The sequence below is a fragment of the Argopecten irradians genome, chromosome 12 (genome assembly GCF_041381155.1).
Source record: "Argopecten irradians isolate NY chromosome 12, Ai_NY, whole genome shotgun sequence".
Taxonomy (NCBI): Eukaryota; Metazoa; Mollusca; class Bivalvia; order Pectinida; family Pectinidae; genus Argopecten; species Argopecten irradians.
In genome coordinates, this window is record NC_091145.1 from 40,258,379 (window position 1) to 40,279,986 (window position 21,608).

The 21,608-nt window shown below is 36.0% G+C and overlaps 1 protein-coding gene across 1 annotated transcript in view; it reads right to left on the minus strand.

Moving 5' to 3' along the window:
- Positions 1–4,139: 4,139 nt before the first annotated feature.
- LOC138305177 (dnaJ homolog subfamily C member 2-like) overlaps positions 4,140–21,608 on the minus strand; it is a 34,993-nt gene continuing 17,524 nt past the window's right edge. The window contains 7 exon segments of the mRNA XM_069245601.1: positions 4,140–5,054; positions 8,436–8,614; positions 9,285–9,324; positions 9,327–9,406; positions 15,442–15,539; positions 16,128–16,297; positions 19,370–19,439. Coding sequence (XP_069101702.1) covers positions 4,992–5,054; positions 8,436–8,614; positions 9,285–9,324; positions 9,327–9,406; positions 15,442–15,539; positions 16,128–16,297; positions 19,370–19,439 — 700 coding nt within the window. The 3' untranslated portion in view covers positions 4,140–4,991.

The window sequence follows — 21,608 nt, forward strand, 5'->3', positions numbered from 1 at the left end:
ATCTAGTAGAGTTGTACAGGGTTTCCTGAACATGTGGAGGATTCATGATCTAGTAGAGTAGAGTTGTACAGGGTTTCCTGAACATGTGGAGGATTCATGATCTAGTAGAGTTGTACAGGGTTTCCTGAACATGTGGAGGATTCATGATCTAGTATAGTTGTACAGGGTTTCCTGAACATGTGGAGGATTCATGATCTAGTAGAGTTGTACAGGGTTTCCTAGAGTTGTACAGGGTTTCCTGAACATGTGGAGGATTCATGATCTAGTAGAGTTGTACAGGGTTTCCTGAACATGTGGAGGATTCATGATCTAGTAGAGTTGTACAGGGTTTCCTGAACATGTGGAGGATTCATGATCTAGTAGAGTTGTACAGGGTTTCCTGAACATGTGGAGGATTCATGATCTAGTAGAGTTGTACAGGGTTTCCTGAACATGTGGAGGATTCATGATCTAGTAGAGTTGTACAGGGTTTCCTGAACATGTGGAGGATTCATGATCTAGTAGAGTTGTACAGGGTTTCCTGATCAGGCTTGTGACATGAAACATATTTTCATTTTCATTGTACCCGTTATTCAAAACAATTATTTGTGAAAATCTTGTCTCATTTCATCTATAACCGTGAATGTGTTGATAAGGATGTATAAAATGCTTCATCGATAACGAGGCATCGTAGGATACTCTTACAGTTGTGTTCAGTACATAGGTATGGATTGTTCTATGACACAGGAACTTGGCATGGACTTCCAACCTATGCTAAATATAGTTTGTACCAAGTCCCTATGTTCTGTAGGGGTTTATACCTGTAGCTATTACCCCTGTTTCTATGGATCTAGTTTGTGTTAGATTTCACACTCCTTTTTACAAAGGTGCATTGGGTTACACTTGCATAGATTGCAGTCAATGTCTAATTTGATTTGTAAGAAAGGACAAATAATGTTTAGAGAGAAAGGGGTTTTGTCCATTTAAAATGGGATAAGTTGACATGTACTTCGGTGTTTTGAAATAAATTGCACTAATTATGAACAATTAATAGAAAAAGATTTTGTCCAGATGTTATTGCACAATTCTTGAAAATATATGCTGTAGCATATGGTTCATTAAAATCTTTGGTTGGGATTTTAGTACTACTGTATATAATTGAATATGTAGTGAAATTGAATAAGATTAGTGACAGAGCATTGGATAGATTTAAAGTGTATGTTGATGGGCATTGAGAATTTTTATTATTACATGTAATTTGAATATAAAAACTAATTGAATTAATTCAAATTGTTAATGTTAAGAGTGTCATTTAAATCTTTTATTGATCAAATGATTAAGATCTCACTTTAATTTGAGCTATCTATTTGCTACTGTGTGGACGTATAGGACATATCGGAAGTTTTGTCCACTGTAAACAACCCTTGGTAGATAGAGATAGAATATGATATATGTACCATAGAGTGTATGTACTTTTTTTATTAAAACTTTTGATTATGATTGAAATTAATTTATTACAAAAATCAAAATGCTGTTACCCATAATCAAGATCATGCTTACCGGTATTTGTTGTAAAGGGAAATAACTCCCAATAAAGGGAAATAATCTCGACATGATGTAATCCCAAACAGGAATCAAATAACAGTTTCTAGTTTTTGTACATCACGAGTATAGTGGTTTGTGTTGTTTATATCAGTGTTAATGAAGTGATGTTTAAACAGTAGGTGTCCAGTTGCTGAAAATAGATCAGTTGTGATATTGTGTTTGTCTTTGAGATTTTTTGTGAATCACTTGTAGTTTGTAGAATATTCTACAGTTAGATGTATAATAGGTGCTACCATGTTTGGATTTTGCCATACCAGTGATAAGTTCTGTACAAACCTTTTATCTACCGGAGCTTTGCTTCTTTAGGAAAAAGACCACACCCTGGGGCTGATTAAATTATCTTCAGGTCCGATTATGACCCATTTAAAGAAAATATATATATATATAATGTATTTTGAAATTTAAAATATAACTTAACTTTTCATTACTCTTGCATTTTTGTCATCTTTTGACTCATAAAGCTAATAAAAATACATTTTTCAGAAAGTTTCTTTTGGATAAAGTATGTTTTGTCATAGTACCTGATAAGATGATTTTATTTACAGATAAAGATGGTACACATTAAAGTGGAATTCTGATAACCATCCAACTGTGGTTGTATAAATATTTTTTCCCTCTATTGTGATTTCGGGGATAGTCTGTTTAAAAGAAACACATTATTTGTTTAAGGTTTAAATATGTGGTGAATTGTCACCATAAGTAGAGGGGGGAGGGTAATTACAGAATGCCATTTGAATCCACTTATAGAAAACTTCTTGGAATCGGGAGATTTCTTCAATAATTTATTTCCTATAGACAATATATTGCTAGAGATTTCCCTAAATTTTGAGATGTTTTATACAAGTCTAGTTTTTACATAGGAGATATTCACAGTAGTCTGTAGATACAGATGTGTTCATTATTTCTGGAGATCTTGCCTATAGGCCAGGTAATGTTAGGTAACCAATGTTAGGTAACCTGTTTCCTGTAGGATAAGTAGCCTATACCTTAACTGTTAAAGCCATCTTATCTACAAAGTAGACTACTCATACGTTTTCTTGCCTACAGGTGAAGTACTTGGCCTGTTTTGTAGGTAACTTGTCTACATACAATGTAGCTGGTTTCTAAGGCTGTCCACGGACATAGATATCTTGCTTACATTTGAAGTAACTTATTATATCTTAGGTTGCCTTCAGCCTGTGATGAGAATCTGCAGTGAAGGTACATGTATCTTGCCTACAGGCAAAGTAGTCTATACCTTAGTAGTCTGCCTACAGCCTATGAGCAGGTGACAGCCTATGGCATAGGTATTTTGTCTACAGGTAGCCTATAGTACAGGCGATAACATTTGACCTAAGTATCTTACCTACAGGTGAAGTAAATTATCTTAGGTTGCCTTCAGCCTGAAGTGACAGCCTACAGCACAGGTATCATGCCTAAAGGTGAAGTAGTGTATACTACAGGTGAGAATGTTTGACCTAGGTATCTTACCTACAGGTGAAGTAACTTACCTTAGGTTGCCTACAGCCTAGTGACAGCCTACGGCGTCATGCCTGAGGTGAAGTAGCGTATACTACAATTGACAACTTTTAACTGAGGTATCTTACCTACAGGTGATGTAGCATATATAACAGGTTATAACCTTTGATCTAGGTATCATGCCTAAAGGTGAAGTAGCCTATATACTACAGATGACAACCTTTGACCTAGGTGTCCTGCCTAAAGTTGAAGTAGCCTATATATTACAGGTTATAACCTTTGACCTTGCCTGATAGGAAGGCAGACATATTAATCCAATGTTGAGGCAGCAGAAGGATATCCTTAGTTCTGTGTGAGGTAATTATATATAGTCATATTTTATCATGGTGCAAGTGCCAATTTTGTTTTTTCTTTGTCATTCCATCTTGGAGTAAAACTTTTAAAATGATTACTTCTTGTTTGTCTTTTTTCCACTTTATAAACTTTGATGTATTTAAAACCTATATAGCAAGAATTTCACCTAATTAATTGTCTCACAAACCCACTTTGCATACATATATATATACATTTCTCCAAAAGATTGATCTATGTACAAATCTTTGTCCTCATGTCTTCTGACTGATACAAAGATAATTATATATATAAACTTGACCAAGTTTTATTCAATCAGATAATTGTTCACGTCAAAAAGCAGATGACACCACCAGCATAAAGGAACACCTCGCCTTCGTCAACTACTGTGTAGTTGCTATTATTTGCAGGGGCTTTAATTTCGCTAAAATATAGCACCCAAATTCACAAAATTTAAAAGCGTTGTTTTACCTATCAAACTCATGTAAATGATGCTTTCAAAGGTTGCAAAGATTTATAAAAATATTTCCCTGTTCTAAACAGTAAATTGCAAAATTTTACATCCACGATAACAACACTTCAGTATCATCAAGGCGAGTCCCTATTTGGCCACGCCCCCCTAGTGGGTCAGGGTCAGAGCCAAATTAATACAAACTCTGTTTCCCTTCCCCAGAGGATGTTTTTGGCCAAATTTGGTTACAATCCATGTAGAGCTTTATGATTAAAAAGAAGAAAAGAAAGCTAAATGCTTTTTGACATATTTTATTTTTGACGAATGTCCAAACTTATTGTAATACAATTTGTGAATTTGATGCATAAAACAATGATCTACACAAAGTTAACAGGATCACAGAACTGTGCACTAGAGTGAGAACTGGTACAACGTAAGAAAACTGAAACACTGTATCTGTACCTAGATTATACAGCCTACATATCTGGTCTGGTCAAAACATCTGGACTTCAGTCATGAATACATTATAATACTAATTTAGTAAAAAAATCATTATTAACAACCAAAGATGTCAGCAATGAGAATTGTAACAAGAATTTCAATATTATATTCACCATCATTGGTACAAAAATTCAGATTAACTCAGCCCAAGTTAGCTTTACATCAAACAAAGATATTGAAAGCTATATCTGTCAGACGGATAAATACACCCGCCTCCATATGTAATCTGCTGTAAATTTCTGTAAATTTCTGCAACAGAACTTAAGAATGTAAGCCATCTATTAACACAAGCTGATTTCAGTCCTGTATACTGAGTACGATAATAAAACTCATAAAATGTGCTGCGTTGATGATCTCAAGGGGAATATTACAGGTTGGTGTAGTCATGGATATGTGACTAAACATCCTACAATTCCTCTTAAACGTTAATGATATCAATGAACCTTTCCTAGGTAACACATTTCAGCTCTTTTTTTAAACCTTCCTACTAATCACTGGCATTAGATATGACATAAGTGTTTGTGATCTCAAGTGGCCATAAGCAAGATGTACGACACAAGACATAGCCTATGACAGGAAGTGGCTGGTGACGAGACACCTGGAGACCAGGAATGGTGGGTCAGTTGGAACTATAACAAGGTCAAGGTCATTTCTTCTTGGCAGCAGCTTCTGTAGCGGCCTTCTTGGCTCTGATCAGTTCCACAAGTTCCTAGAAATACAAATTGGCTTATTTATATATCTGAACATGGTGCCTTATCAATTCTTAGGAAATGAGATGAGGTTTATTTACACATCTGGAGCAAGTTCATGATGAATTCCTAGGAAGGGAGACAGATAGTGCAACATGTTCCAGAGACAAGCTGCAGGTCCCACTGTAAATGGCCTGAGAGAACTGACCTCTTTTAGGTTTTTTTTAGGTCACCTGAGACGAAGTCTCAAGTGACCTATTCTAATCGCCTTTTGTCCGTTGTCGTGCGTCGTATGTCCGTAAACAATTTACATTTTCGACTTCTTCTCCAAAACTGCTGAAGCAATATCAATGAAATTTTGCACAAACCTTCTAAGGCATAAGGCCAATCAAAATTGTGAATTGTATGGTCCCCACTCCCCAGGGGGCTGTGGGAGGGGCCAAAAGGGGTAAAATTGAGTAAAATTTCAAAAATCTTCTTCTCTACTCACAGATGTGGTAGAATCAAATACTCTTCATAGATAGAAAGGTCTTAAGGTCCTTTACAAAAATTGTGAATTATATGACCCTGGGGTCTCTAGTTTCCTCCTGGGGAGGGGGTTAAGTTTACTATACTTTATATTGAGAAAACACATTTTTGCGCATTATTTGGTCATTTGTAATAGGAAATGAGTCAAATGTCAGAATTATCAGTATGAGATGGCCATTTAATCCTATTAACAAATTTTCTATAACTGACCCCCAGGGGCCTTAGAAGCGGGGTCAAAAGGGGTCAAACAGGCTAAAACTTCAAAAATCTTCTTCCGAAATTCTGGATATGGTAGAATCAAATACTTTTCATAAATAGAAAGGTCTTAAGGTCCTTTACAAAAATTGTGAATTATATGACCCTGGTGTCTCACGTTTCCACCTGGGGAGGGGGTCAAGTTTACTATAGTTTATATAGGGAAAACACATTTATGAGCATTTTTTGCTCAATTTTCATTGGAAACGAGTCAAACTTGGTTAGAATTATTAGCCTGAGATAGCATTTTAATATCATATCCACATTGGTTCTGGTCGACCCCCTGGGGGCAGAGGGGCGGGGCTAAAAAAGGGTCAAATAGGCTAAAACTTCAAAAATCTTCTTCTGAAATTCTGGAAATGGTAGAAACAAATACTTTTCATAAATAGAAAGGTCTTAAGGTCCTTTACAAAAATTGTGAATTATATGACCCTGGGGTCTCCTGTTTCCCCTTGGGGAGGGGGTCAAGTTTACTATAGTTTATATAGGGAAAACACATTTATGAGCTTTTTTTGCTCAATTTTCATTGGAAATGAGTCAAACTTGGTTAGAATTATTAGCCTGAGATAGCATTTTAATATCATATCCATATTGGTCCAGGCCGACCCCCTGGGGGCAGAGGGGCGGGGCCAAAAAAGGTCAAATAGGCTAAAACTTCAAAAATATTCTTTTAAAATTCTGGAAATGGTATAATCAAATACACTTAATAGATATGAAAAGTTCTTAAAGTTTGTTTATAAAAATTGTAAATTATATGACCCTGGGGTCTTCTGTTTCCCCTTGGGGAGGGGGTCAAGTTTACTATAGTTTATATAGGAAAAACACATTAATGAGCATTTTTTGCTCAATTTTCATAGGAAATGAGTCAAACTTGGTTAGAATTATTAGCCTGAGATAGCATTTTAATAGCATATCCACATTGGTCCTGGCCGACCCCCTGGGGGCAGGGGGGGGGGGGGGCTAAAAAAGGGTCAAATAGGCTAAAACTTCAAAAATCTTCTAAAATTCTGGATATAGTAGAATCAAATAATTATACAGTCAAACCTCGATGATTCGAACTTCGATGAATCGAATTTCTCGCTGTATCGAACTTTTTGTCTGGTCCCGAATTTCTTCACTATATAACATTACTAACTAACCCATGTATGAATCAAAGTTTTATGAATCGAATTTCTCGATGTATCGAACTTCTTTCATAGACCATTTGTTATAGAATCATAGGTAACTGACACTCGATGATTCGAATAAAATTTACCTATACAGATCAGGTGTTCGCAGATACCCCGCGGCATGCTGTCACACCTAGCTGTCTCGCGACGGCCCTTCGCCGGACAATAGGGATTATGACAGCTTGTGTTGCTAGCTTGATATCATCAAGATAATTAATATCACTAATCAGGCCGATACCCGGTGCTTTGTTTTTACAAGCTGTGTTATTAAATCATTAGTATGGCAAAGATACAGTTAGTCGTTTTTGATGTTCGCCGCCGCCATTGGTAGCGGTTTGTAGAATTTACGGAACAGTAAATAGCGAGCCACATTATTAGTAACTCATACTCAAAACTGTTACATTGCACAACTTTGGCATAAATACTGGAGCAGATCGATCATTCTAAATCGAAGTATTTTGTAGGTGTTGAAGCGCTTTCGGTTTCTCCTTTTTAGTTCCGTTTTTACAACGTGTTTTCGTTTTTATATTCATTCCGTAATATTAACCATCGCTTAAATAGTCACAAAACGAACACTTGTACATGGGTTAGACCTAGTACACGTAAGTCTTGTTTATAATATACGTATGTATTGCTGACGATAGCAATTAGTTTCTCCTATATCAAACCAAGAATATCGATCTTTTAGAATCTACAATCGTTTTGTAGATTCTAAAATTGCTAACGATAGCAATACATGTGATTAATTGCATACTTCGTTTTTATTTTGTTTTGCTTGTGGTACAATGATTATAAAGTTTACGGAACGGAGACGACATGTATACAACTACCACAGTTGGTCATGGTAAAAAAAACATTGGTCTAATTTCAACCACGAATAATTCGAAGTCTCGATGTTTCGAAGTTTTTCTGACGGTCCCTTCAACTTCGATACATCGAGGTTTGACTGTAGATGGAAAGGTCTTCAGGTGTTTTATAAAAACTGTGAATTATATGATCTTGGGGTCTCACGTTACCCCCTGGGGAGGGGTCAAGTTTACTTTAGTTTATATAAGAAAAACATATTTGTGAACATTATTTGCCCAATTTTCGTAGAAAATTAGTCAAACTTGATTAGAATTATTAGCCGAAGATATAGCATTTTAACATCCATATCCGTCCTCGATGACCCCCTGGGGGACCAGAGGGGCAGGACCAAACAGGGTCAAATTGATTAAAATTTCAAAAATACCTCTAAGTTCACAGGTTTGATGGAAGCAAATACTCTTCATAGTCTAAAAAGGTCAAATTTATAAATCACTGACCAACTTCAAGGCCCAGCATATAGTGTTTATATGTCTTTAATTTGTTTCATTATTTGTTTCATTATATATTCTAACTCAGGTGACCGTCTTATATGATTACCACTTTATGAATTCTAAATTTTAGAATGATTGCATTAAATATTACCTTATATCTCTTCATACAGTCTTTCTTGCTTCGCGCTGGGAGCACCTGCGCAATCTTTTCCCATCTTTCGGGGGTGCTAGCAGGAAAGGTCTTTAGTGACTGCTCCAGCAGTTTCTGTTCCTCGGCAGTCCAGGGGGCGGGGTTAGTACCGGTCTCTCGGATCTGTTGTTCTCCAACAGCTAGAAACAAATCAGTAAATTAGTGAAGAAGTATAATCAGTAAAATTAGAACAGTAATTAGTAAATCAGTAATCAGGTGGTCTTTGTCATCAATGCTCCTGATGGTTTTTGTCAATAGAGATATGGTACAGTCCCTTTAACTACAAAACAAGATGGACGCCAGTCGGCATTAACAGAAACCTACATTGAAATTTGAGGAGATCTCCTTCATAACTTTTCTTGGGAAATAGCGGTACAAACTTTAACTATCAAAATTCCTCGGCAGTCAACTAAGGGGGGCGGCTTCTGAGTTAGTAAAATCTAGAGAAAACAAAGCTTTCAATTAGTGCGACAACTAATCAGTAATCAGGTGGTCTTTGTCATCAATGCTCAAAAATGCTGCTCAACTAAGGCCCCCTAGGGGAACCTTTTTTGTCAGTACTTTCTGGAAAGTAGGATGTAGTCTGGCCAGTCGAATTCAACAATATGCATTACTACTTATTTGAGAAAGATCCCTTCACATCTGAGAAATAGCGTAACAAACTGTTAACTATTAATATAAACATGACACGATTGGAGTTATTAATGGTGAGAAAGATTCACCCAAAAAAAACATCTTGTTGAGCCGATAGGTACCCAAAATACTTTTCATATGATATATATTATAATGTATGAAACCCTCAAGGCTTACATTCAAACCTTTCACTTGTAACTCCCTCCTTTGGTTTAGCGCGGTGTGAGCTGAAGGCTTGATTGTTTGGGCCTCAAACTTTTCAAACGCTTTTCTATCGGCATCTTGTTTAAGGAATGTATCTACAATGTAATCAGACATTAGGAATGTATCTACAATGTAATCAGACATTAGGAATGTATCTACAATGTAATCAGACATTAGGAATGTATCTACAATGTAATCAGACATTAGGAATGTATCTACAATGTAATCAGACATTAGGAATGTATCTACAATGTAATCAGACATTAGGAATGTATCTACAATGTAATCAGACATTAGGAATGTATCTACAATGTAATCAGACATTAGGAATGTATCTACAATGTAATCAGACATTAGGAATGTATCTACAATGTAATCAGACATTAGGAATGTATCTACAATGTACAAATCAGACATTAGGAATGTATCTACAATGTAATCAGACATTAGGAATGTATCTACAATGTAATCAGACATTAGGAATGTATCTACAATGTAATCAGACATTAGGAGGAATGTATCTACAATGTAATCAGACATTAGGAATGTATCTACAATGTAATCAGACATTAGGAATGTATCTACAATGTAATCAGACATTAGGAATGTATCTACAATGTAATCAGACATTAGGAATGTATCTACAATGTAATCAGACATCAATCAACGAAAGGAATGTATTTACAATGTAATCAGACATTAGGAATGTATCTACAATGTAATCAGACATTAGGAATGTATCTACAATGTAATTCAGACATTAGGAATGTATCTACAATGTAATCAGACATTAGGAATGTATTTACAATGTAATCAGACATTAGGAATGTATCTACAATGTAATCAGACATTAGGAATGTATCTACAATGTAATCAGACATTATGGAATGTATTTACAATGTAATCAGACATTAGGAATGTATTTACAATGTAATCAGACATTAGGAATGTATCTACAATGTAATCAGACATTAGAAATGTATTTACAATGTAATCAGACATTAGGAATGTATTTACAATGTAATCAGACATTAGGAATGTATCTACAATGTAATCAGACATTAGGAATGTATCTACATGTAATCAGACATTAGGAATAATTTACAATGTAATCAGTAGGAAATTTACAATGTAATCAGACATTAGGAATGTATTACAATGTAATCAGACATTAGGAATGTATCTACAATGTAATCAGACATTAGGAATGTAATTACAATGTAATCAGACATTAGGAATGTATTACAATGTAATCAGACATTAGGAATGTATCTACAATGTAATCAGACATTAGGAATGTATTTACAATGTAATCAGACATTAGGAATGTATCTACAATGTAATCAGACATTAGGAATGTATCTACAATGTAATCAGACATTAGGAATGTATTTACAATGTAATCAGACATCAGGAATGTATCTACAATGTAATCAGACATTAGGGAATACATAGAATGTATCTACAATGTAATCAGACATTAGGAATGTATCTACAATGTAATCAGACATTAGGAATGTATTACAATGTAATCAGACATTAGGAATGTATTTACAATGTAATCAGACATTAGGAATGTATTTACAATGTAATCACAATGTAATCAGACATTAGGAATGTATCTACAATGTAATCAGACATTAGGAATGTATCTACCATGTAATCAGACATTAGGAATGTATCTACAATGTAATTCAGGACATTAGGGAATGTATCTACAATGTAATCAGACATTAGGAATGTATTTACAATGTAATCAGACATTAGGAATGTATTTACAATGTAATCAGACATTCAGGACATTAGGAATGTATCTACAATGTAATCAGACATTAGGAATGTATCTACAATGTAATCAGACATTAGGAATGTATCTACAATGTAATCAGACATTAGGATATGTATCTACAATGTAATCAGACATTAGGAATGTATCTACAATGTAATCAGACATTAGGAATGTATCTACAATGTAATCAGACATTAGGAATGTATCTACAATGTAATCAGACATTAGGAATGTATCTACAATGTAATCAGACATTAGGAATGTATTACAATGTAATCAGACATTAGGAATGTATTACAATGTAATCAGACATTAGGAATGTATCTACAATGTAATCAGACATTAGGAATGTATCTACAATGTAATCAGACATTAGGAATGTATCTACAATGTAATCAGACATTAGGAATGTATCTACAATGTAATCAGACATTAGGAATGTATTTACAATGTAATCAGACATTAGGAATGTATCTACAATGTAATCAGACATTAGGAATGTATCTACAATGTAATCAGACATCAGGAATGTATCTACAATGTAATCAGACATTAGGAATGTATCTACAATGTAATCAGACATCAGGAATGTATCTACAATGTAATCAGACATTAGGAATGTATCTACAATGTAATCAGACATTAGGAATGTATTTACAATGTAAACAGACATTAGGAATGTATCTACAATGTAATCAGACATTAGGAATGTATCTACAATGTAATCAGACATTAGGAATGTATTTACAATGTAATCAGACATTAGGAATGTATCTACAATGTAATCAGACATTAGGAATGTATCTACAGTGTAATCAGACATTAGGAATGTATCTACAGTGTAATCAGACATTAGGAATGTATCTACAATGTAATCAGACATTAGGAATGTATTTACAATGTAATCAGACATTAGGAATGTATTTACAATGTAATCAGACATTAGGAATGTATCTACAATGTAATCAGACATTAGGAATGTATCTACATGTAATCAGACATTAGGAATGTATCTACAATGTAATCAGACATTAGGAATGTATTACAATGTAATCAGACATTAGGAATGTATCTACAATGTAATCAGACATTAGGAATGTATCTACAATGTAATCAGACATTAGGAATGTATCTACAATGTAATCAGACATTAGGAATGTATCTACAATGTAATCAGACATTAGGAATGTATTACAATGTAATCAGACATTAGGAATGTATTACAATGTAATCAGACATTAGGAATGTATCTACAATGTAATCAGACATTAGGAATGTATCTACAATGTAATCAGACATTAGGAATGTATCTACAATGTAATCAGACATTAGGAATGTATTTACAATGTAATCAGACATTAGGAATGTATCTACAATGTAATCAGACATTAGGAATGTATCTACAATGTAATCAGACATTAGGAATGTATTTACAATGTAATCAGACATTAGGAATGTATTTACAATGTAATCAGACATTAGGAATGTATCTACAATGTAATCAGACATTAGGAATGTATCTACAATGTAATCAGACATTAGGAATGTATCTACAATGTAATCAGACATTAGGAATGTATTTACAATGTAATCAGAAAATGTATATACCCAGTAAATACTCTGTAAATATTGAAAGCAAATATGTATTTTTAACCTGGTGAGCAGTACAGGTCCTCTTGACCTCTTAGTTTTCATAACTTATTGATAAGAAATGTCTTGGGGCCTAGAGATGAGTTTGATTGACCCCAAGATAACAACCAAACAATCAATTAAAGTGTACACGGAACGGAAAATTATATTTTGATATGTTATTCTGTTTGATCTCCTGACAAGAATGTTGAAAACCGCATCAAGATCAACCGCTTCAGTACCGAGATACCGCCCTCCGAAGTGCCCGATTTTTACCTGTATATTGACTGCTAATAGGGAATCGGCCACTCACGCTGATTTGGGGAATAGCCGGATGTGACGTCACGAGGACAACGGCAGTGGGTTATTTGGTAGTGTGGTTATAGCACAAAGGTGGACATATATGAATTCCTGAAATGGGCTTACGAGAATTTTACAAGTATATATCAGAAACATATATAGATATGTTTCTGCATATATAGTTATGATGATGATTTGATTATGTATTAAGGAAATATTGCAAAACAAGGCTACATGTAATATAATTGTGCAGAGATTTCAATAATTATATTATCTATATCTCTGACTTGTGTAAACTTTTATACATGCACGGCTCGGTACCTTTTAACTAGAAATATAATCTCTGTTTTAATAAATTATTAAATTATAAAAGTTCGGGAATATCTAATTTTCACTATGTAATCTAAAAGGAGTTGATTTTGGGAAATGATGGCCATAAAATCCTTGGTCATATATAATTATCCATTGGAACATGTTTCTGTATAAATAAAGAACAAACATAACAAAAAGAAAGTTTGTTATATAATGTATTTCATAGTTCAAAACACGTAGATATCACAGACATTTTTTATTTTATTTTATTTTATTTTATTTTTTTTTTTTTTGGGGGGGGGGGGATAAAAAACAACAAAAAACTTACTATGTAGACATGTGTTATTTAAACAATCTTCAACAGTACATTTATTGGTCATATAGATTATCATTATTGATATCATATAATGATCGAAATTGACCAAAATTAACAAAGAATTGGAGCAACTATCAGAAATATTAACCATGCATGTAGTGTGATACACTTGTTATATATTATGTACGGACGGTATATTTTACTGTAAATATGACATTATTCAACGATTACATGATGGTCCATCTAACTTACCTGTGAACAGATATTTTGACACGTGACATGTGCTAGTTAACACAGCGTGACAGGTCACTAAACACCTTTCTTACGTAACTCGTTAGCCCCCTAATTAGCCAGAGTTGACCACGCGTTTTAGTTACTGCAGTATACAGGTTAAGGATTAACGCAGCACGACATTGGCTATTCGGAAGTATTCTGATTTTGATACTTGATATCTGCTATTTGGAGTAGACATAGACATCTTCAGTCTCATTTTTTATCGTCTGACCCGTGCATGATTTATATTTCAAGTAAAGACAAGTAAATGACCTTGAGCGAAATATCAGCAAGTTGTCGGATGCACTGTAGAAGATTCTATACGAAAGCTGAACGAATTTCGTAAAAAAAAAAAAAAAAAAAAAAAAATTGATCGAAAAATATCACGTCTGCTAAATAATAAATATTTGTGATGTGACCGGTCTCAAAACTTGGTATATAAAATTAAATCCGCCAAATCACAGTAGAATTAAATGACAAACATATACATACTGTTAATTAAGCAATGGTTTCAAACATACAGTAATTAAGTCACACAATCGATTTCAGACATAACGCAGTTAGTAGATGCATTTGCATATATGCAAAAAAAAAAAAAAAATCTGTTTAGAACAAGGACTAACAAATCCTTGGTTAAGATTCATACCTTAATTTGTATGGGCAGATTTTATGAACAATTTAGAAATTGTAAAGCGGGTTGGACCAGTAGACATTAGACGACCCGAGTTGGGTTTTGGATGAAATTATCAAGAACACATATATATATACCCCCTTGATACACATGTATGATATTCGTGTACATGTATATGAGGTTCCAAACACCGCGGATATACAAGGTACGTGGATTATTATGTACATTTTATTGTGTATAATTATGCAGTAATCGCACAAAGATGTTCATTATCTACGACAGGTACATCAATATATATGTATGGTATAAATCTCTATTTCCAAGCGTATTCCAATCTCTATCTTTGATTGAGGATAAAATTAAACATGTATCGGACATGTACACAGGTATTTGAGTCTTCAAAATCTATATTTACAAACTGGTAGTTTATATTAGACGCCAGTCACCGAAAATTGTCACTCTTACTTATGCGAGTAGATTCGATCCCGTTGTACTCGTGACGTCACAGGTCAGGGGTCCCGAATCGGGGTCAATGGCTGGGGGCTTCAGGTGTGTTCTAGAGAAACGGCGTATTATCTCTAATACCGTATTCGCTATGAAACTCGTACTTTCGCCACTCTAAATTTCATCCAATGACGCATTTATCAAGCCTTATATACCAAACCATTCCGTGTACACTTTAACATATCAAGTACAAGTGCAGAACTACATAAGTTGTTAAATAGTTACAGCAAATTAAATTTCCTTTGGGTAAAAGTTTCCTGTGAGTAAGGAAACAGTTGGGACCTTTTCAGTTTTATATAAAATTGTTGACCAAGTCATGAACAGTAAAATGACTGAAGCTATCTAACAAAATGGTTACAGGACCAGAAGAGCTTACCATTTTTCTGTAGATCTTTGGCTTTCCCCAGCACATCTCTAGCTGTTTTATTACTTGTGGTTACATGTTGCTTGATGAAGCTTGCTATTACTTCCCACCTTGAAAGGAACACAGAAATTAGGAAAAAAGGAATATTGACTGAATGAGTCTTCTATATATTACTGTGACTACTGAGCATGTGTTTACCGGCGAGACAGCCAGACAACTAATCCCAGTCTAGCAGTGAAATGATTCATTGACTTCTACTGATATTCACTTTGCCTGAATTTCGATTTGATTTGTTTCTTTAAATTACAATGACGTTTGTGTTTTCCGTAATGTCAAAAGACAATGTATTTGATTGGCAGACTGCTTTCTCACACAATCAATCACAATAACTGTAATATGAATACGACATTATCAACTAATGATGACTGTTTAACCACATGGTAATTTTATGGTTTTTGTACAGGAACATTTAGGTTTGCTCAATTTTGGGATTGATCATGATCAGACCGTTTCATTAAAAGTCTAATTCCAGTGTGAATATTATGTTTACTCTTGTTTTCATGTACTTTGTATGAACTCCAGAGAAAACACAATTCTATCTTGATTTCTAGATTTTACAAATAACTGAATTGTGAGGTAAGAATTGAAAATCATATCAAATCACTGGGTCAATGAATCGTTACAACCCTAAAACCCACCTGTCCTTTGTGCCAGCTGGGAACAGATTGACAGCTTTGATCAGGAACTGTACTTCCTCCTCCTTCCATTCCTTTACACGACTGTGAGAGTTCTCACCAGATGTCTGACGGTGGACAGCCTCCAACTGAGCTCTCTTCTCCTCTTCCAACTTCTTATTTAGTTCATCTACCTGTAATTAGTAACATCAATCAAATAACTTTAGTTCATCTACCTGTACATAGTAACATCAATAAAATAACCTTAGTTCATCTACCTGTAATTAGTAACATCAGTCAAATAACCTTAGTTCATCTACCTGTAATTAGTAACATCAATCAAATAACCTTAGTTCATCTACCTGTAATTAGTAACACCAATCAAATAACCTTAGTTTATCTACCTGTAATTAGTAACATCAATCAAATAACCTTAGTTCATCTACCTGTAATTAATCTATTGGCCCTAGTCTTTATGTAATTACAAATACCATTAATAATCAATATCATTCATTAAACTAACATATCAAACTGTAATAAGAAATGGTACTGTAATCTCATCAACCTTATTTTATCTATCAAGTCAAATAAATCATTTCTGAAAAAGGTTATAGACAAGAGATCCCAGAAGGATCTTGGCACCAACCAAAGAATGTGCCTAACAATGGAAAGATGATTCTTTTCTCTGCTTTTCAGACTTCAGCTGCAAACTAAGTATGAAATTTGAGAGGAATCCCTTAAGTACTTTCTGAGAAATATGGGTAACTGACTTAAACCATCAAAATCCAAGATGACTGCCTGACGTCCATGTTGTTGACCGATCGGTCCCAAAATGCAATATGCACAATTTGGGTCCAAGGGAATCATTTGAGTAGTTTCTGAGAAATAGTTGTAAAAAGAATCTTAATGGATGCAAGGACGACAGACGAAAGGCAATTTGAATAGCAAACCATCTGATGATGGTGGGCTAAAACATCACTGGTGATGGCATGTGTTCATATTATTGTTAACAAGTACTCATTGTAATGACACCATTACAAAGTCACCCAAACGACCCCCTCCCCATCCCCACCTGCAACAAATCAAGAATGCAGTTGCACAGTGTATGAACATCTTGGGGAGAAATTTGGATGTACTTTTATATTGGAATTCAGGGTCTCCTAAAATGTACATACCTAATACAAGGCTAGTTTCAGAGGAATTTATTTGGCAGTAATCATGACTGTATGGCATCCCTTAAAATTTAAAGTTAAAACCCACATTTACCAATTTTCAATGATTTGCAGACGGAAATTTGAAAACAGGAAGTTGGCCCAGCAACAATCTTTCAAAATTTTTATCATATTGATCATTAATGATCAGCCCCTATAGACCAATTTTCAATGAATTGAAACATAAAACCAGGAAGTTGGTCCAGCGGCCATCTTGGAATACCAAAATCTTTACGAAAATATTTGCATGTTGTTCGCCATCCCCTTAAAACCCTTATAGACCAATTTTCGAAGATCGGAGAAAGAAACCTGAAGAACAGGAAATGTCGAGCCAGCGGCCATCTTGGAATAACAAAAACTTTATGAAAATGTCTGCATGTTGTTCGCCATACCTTAAAACCCCTTTAAGACCAATTTTCATTGAGATCGGAGACCGAAACCTGAAAACGGGAAAAACAGCCTTTATGCATCATCCCACACCCTATGGAGTATGCCTACCAGGTTTCATGATCATCGGCCTAGCAGTTTCTGAGAAAAGTGTCAGAAATCATTCCAGCAGAAGAAAAGAGATCCCAGAGGGATCTTGGCGCCCACCAAAGAATGATCTATGTCTGACAATGGAAAGAGGGATCTTTTCCCTGCTTTTCAAACTCAAACTTGTCCCCCCTCCCCAAGGATGTTTGAGCCAAAAAAGGGTTACAATTCCTGATTCAAACTCTATTGACTTGTAGCGAAAAGGATTGAATCTATTACCCCTATTGGGCCCCCAAAGTTCTTGACAATAAGTTCCCCAAGGATGGAAGGCCAAATGGTTACAATCAAACCAATGAAACTCTATGACTAGTAGCGATTTTCAGAAGGATTTAAACTGAAATTTGATTGGAGTTAAGTAATCTGCCCCGGGGAATTCAGAGCCAAAATTTAGTTTGTTGAAATCCCCCAAGGATGTTTGTGGCCAAAATTGCATTCCATTCAGAACTCTAGACAATTAAGATTTAGAAATATTTACCTTATTACCCCTATTGGGCTCCGCCCCTCCTGCAGGGGGACCAGAGCCAAAATTTATACAAGTTCTGTTCCCCTCCCCCAAGGATGTTTGTGGCCAAAACATTTGGTGGTACATTCCATTCAGAACTCTATGAAATTAACCCTAATTTGCCCCCCCCCTCCTCCCCACGGGGGGTCAGCCAAAATTTATACAATGCAGTTCCCCCTTGATCCCCCAAGGATGTTTGTGGCCCAAATTTGGTTACAATTCCATTCAGAACTCTATGTTACCACCTATTGGGCATCCCTTCCTGCCCCCCAGGGGTCAGCCCTATCTTTTACAGTTTGTTCCCTTTTTCCCAAATTTAGTTTTATCATTCCATTCAGAACTCTATGACAGTTATATGAAATTTAGGAAATTTTACCTCTTTTGACCCCCCTATCCCCGCCCCTCCTTGGGGGTAGTGCCCCAAAATTTATACAAAGTTTGTTCCCCATCCCCAAGGATGTTTGTGGCATTATTTGGTTAAATTCATGTTAGTTGCAGAGAAAAAGTTTTCAAACTTTTTCAAACACACTACATATAAAATTTGAGACAGATTGCTATAGTACTTTCTAAGAAAATAGTGGTAACAAACTACAACAATGAAATCTAAGATGGCGGCCAGTTAGCCATCTTGTTTACCGATCTGTCCCGAAAGGCATTATGGATCAGTCCTTAAAGGTACTATGCACAACTAGGGTACCAGGGGAAACTATGCATGGAATTTGAGAAAGATCCCTTCAGTACTTTCTGAGAAATAGCGATAACAAACTTTAACTATCAAAATCCAAGATGGCCACCTGTCGGCCATCTTGTTGACCGATCGGTCCCAAAATGCAATTTGCACAACTAGGGTCCTAGGGGAACCTACATATGAAATTTGAAAAAGATCCCTTCAGTACTTTTTGAGAAATAGCGGTAACAAACTTTAACTATCAAAATCCAAGATGGCCGCCTGAACACAAGCAAAAAAACAATATACATAATCATCTACCAGGTTGACTGGACAGAGAAGAAATAGATACCTCTTGATAAAAGGCTGCTTTGGCTTTTTCCTTGTCCCCACTACTCAGCTCTTCATTCAAGCCCTGTAACCTGTTCACAATACAATGCACTCAGTTAGGTATATAGACAAGAAAGGACAATTTATAATCATTTCAAATTTATTGTTACTATTGTGAATGAAAAAGGGAAACTATTTGTGTTGAGAAGTCTAGCAGGAATCAAACCAAATGTCTCCTTGATAATAAGTATACTGTATTTGTGTCGAGAACTCTAGCTGAATTCAAACCAATGTCTCCTTGATAATAAGTATCCTGTATTTGAGTTAAGAACTCTAGCAGGGATCAAACAAATGTATCCTTGATAATAAGCATACTGCATTTGTGTTGCGAACTCTTGCAGGAATCAAACCAATGTATCCTTGATAATAAGTATCCTGTATTTGTGTTGCGAACTCTTGCAGGAATCAAACCAATGTATCCTTGATAATAAGTATCCTGTATTTATGTCGAGAACTCTAGCAGGAATCAAACCAATGTATCCTTGACAACAAGAGGCCCAGAGGGCCTGTATCGCTCACCTGGTTTTTTGTTAGTAATTATCACAAGAATCTGACAATTAGAAAAATAAGCAAAATTGACTCCCAAAGTTTAATTTTGAATCACAACCATACAATGATGCTATTGATACCATACAAATATGCTATCCAATACATAGGTTCAGAGACAAAGTAATTTATATGAAAATAGTAGCCTAATTGACCTTTTTGACCTCGCATCTATTGCCGTTTAAGGCCCTGGGGGTCAGCCCTATCATTTGTACATGCTACCATTGCATTGTAAGTGCTCTTCCATTCTTAGTTGCAGAGAAGAAGTCGTTTATATGGAAATAGCTAAATTGACCCCTTTTGACCCCACCCTTCAGGCTCCCGGGGGGGTCAGCCCCATCATTTGCAAAATTTTGAATCCAAACCCTATAAGGATGTAACCATTGCATTATGAGCGCAATCCCATGTTAAGTTGCAGAGAAAAAGTCATTTATATGGAAATTGACCACTTTTGACCCCGCCCCTCAGGCCCCCGGGGGGTCAGCCCTATCATTTGCTCAATTTGGAATCCCCAGCCTACAAGGATGCTACCATTGCATTATGGGTGCTATACCATGCTTAGTTGCAGAGAAGAAGTCATTTATATGGAAATAGCCAAATTGACCCCTTTTGACCCCGCCCCTCAGGCCCCCCCCCCCCCCCCGGGGGTCAGCCCTATCATTTGCACAATTTTGAATCCCCACACTATAAGGATGCTACCATTGCATAATGGGTGCTATACCATGCTTAGTTGCAGAGAAGAAGTCATTTATATGGAAATAGCCAAATTGACCTCTTTTGACCCCGCCCCTCAGGCCCCCGGGGGGATCAGCCCTATCATTTGCACAATCTTGAATCCCCACCCTATAAGGATGCTACCATTGCATTATGGGTGCTATACCATATTTAGTTTCAGAGAAGAAGTTGTTTATATGGAAATAGCCAAATTGGCCCCTTTTGACCCCGCCCCTCAGCCCCCAGGGGGTCAGCCCCATTATTTGTACAATTTTGAATCCCCACCCTATAAGGATGATATCATTGCATTATGGGTGCTATCCCATGCTTGGTTTCAGAGAAGAAGTCGTTTATATGGAAATAGCCAAATTGACCCCTTTTGGCCCGCCCCTCAGCCCCCCCGGGGAGTCAGCCCCATCATTTGTACAATTTTTAATCCCCACCCTATAACGATACTACAATTGCATTATGAGTGGTATCTCATGCTTAGTTTCAGAGAAGAAGTCGTTTATATGGAAATAGCCAAATTGACCCCTTTTGACCCCGCCCCTCAGCCCCCCCGGGAGTCAGCCCCATCATTTGTACAATTTTTAATCCCCACCCTATAACGATACTACAATTGCATTATGAGTGGTATCTCATGCTTAGTTTCAGAGAAGAAGTCGTTTATATGGAAATAGCCAAATTGACCCCATTTGACCCCGCCCCTCAGGCCCCCGGGGGGTCAGCCCCATCATTTGTACAATTTTGAATCCCCACCCTGTAAGGATGCTACCATTGCATTATGGGTGCTATCCCATGCTTGGTTTCAGAGAAGAAGTCGTCTATATGGAAATAGCCAAATTGACCCCTTTTGGCCCCGCCCCTCAGGCCCCTGGGGGGTCAGCCCCATCATTTGTACAATTTTCAGTTAGTAGCCCATAAGGATGCTACCAGTCAAA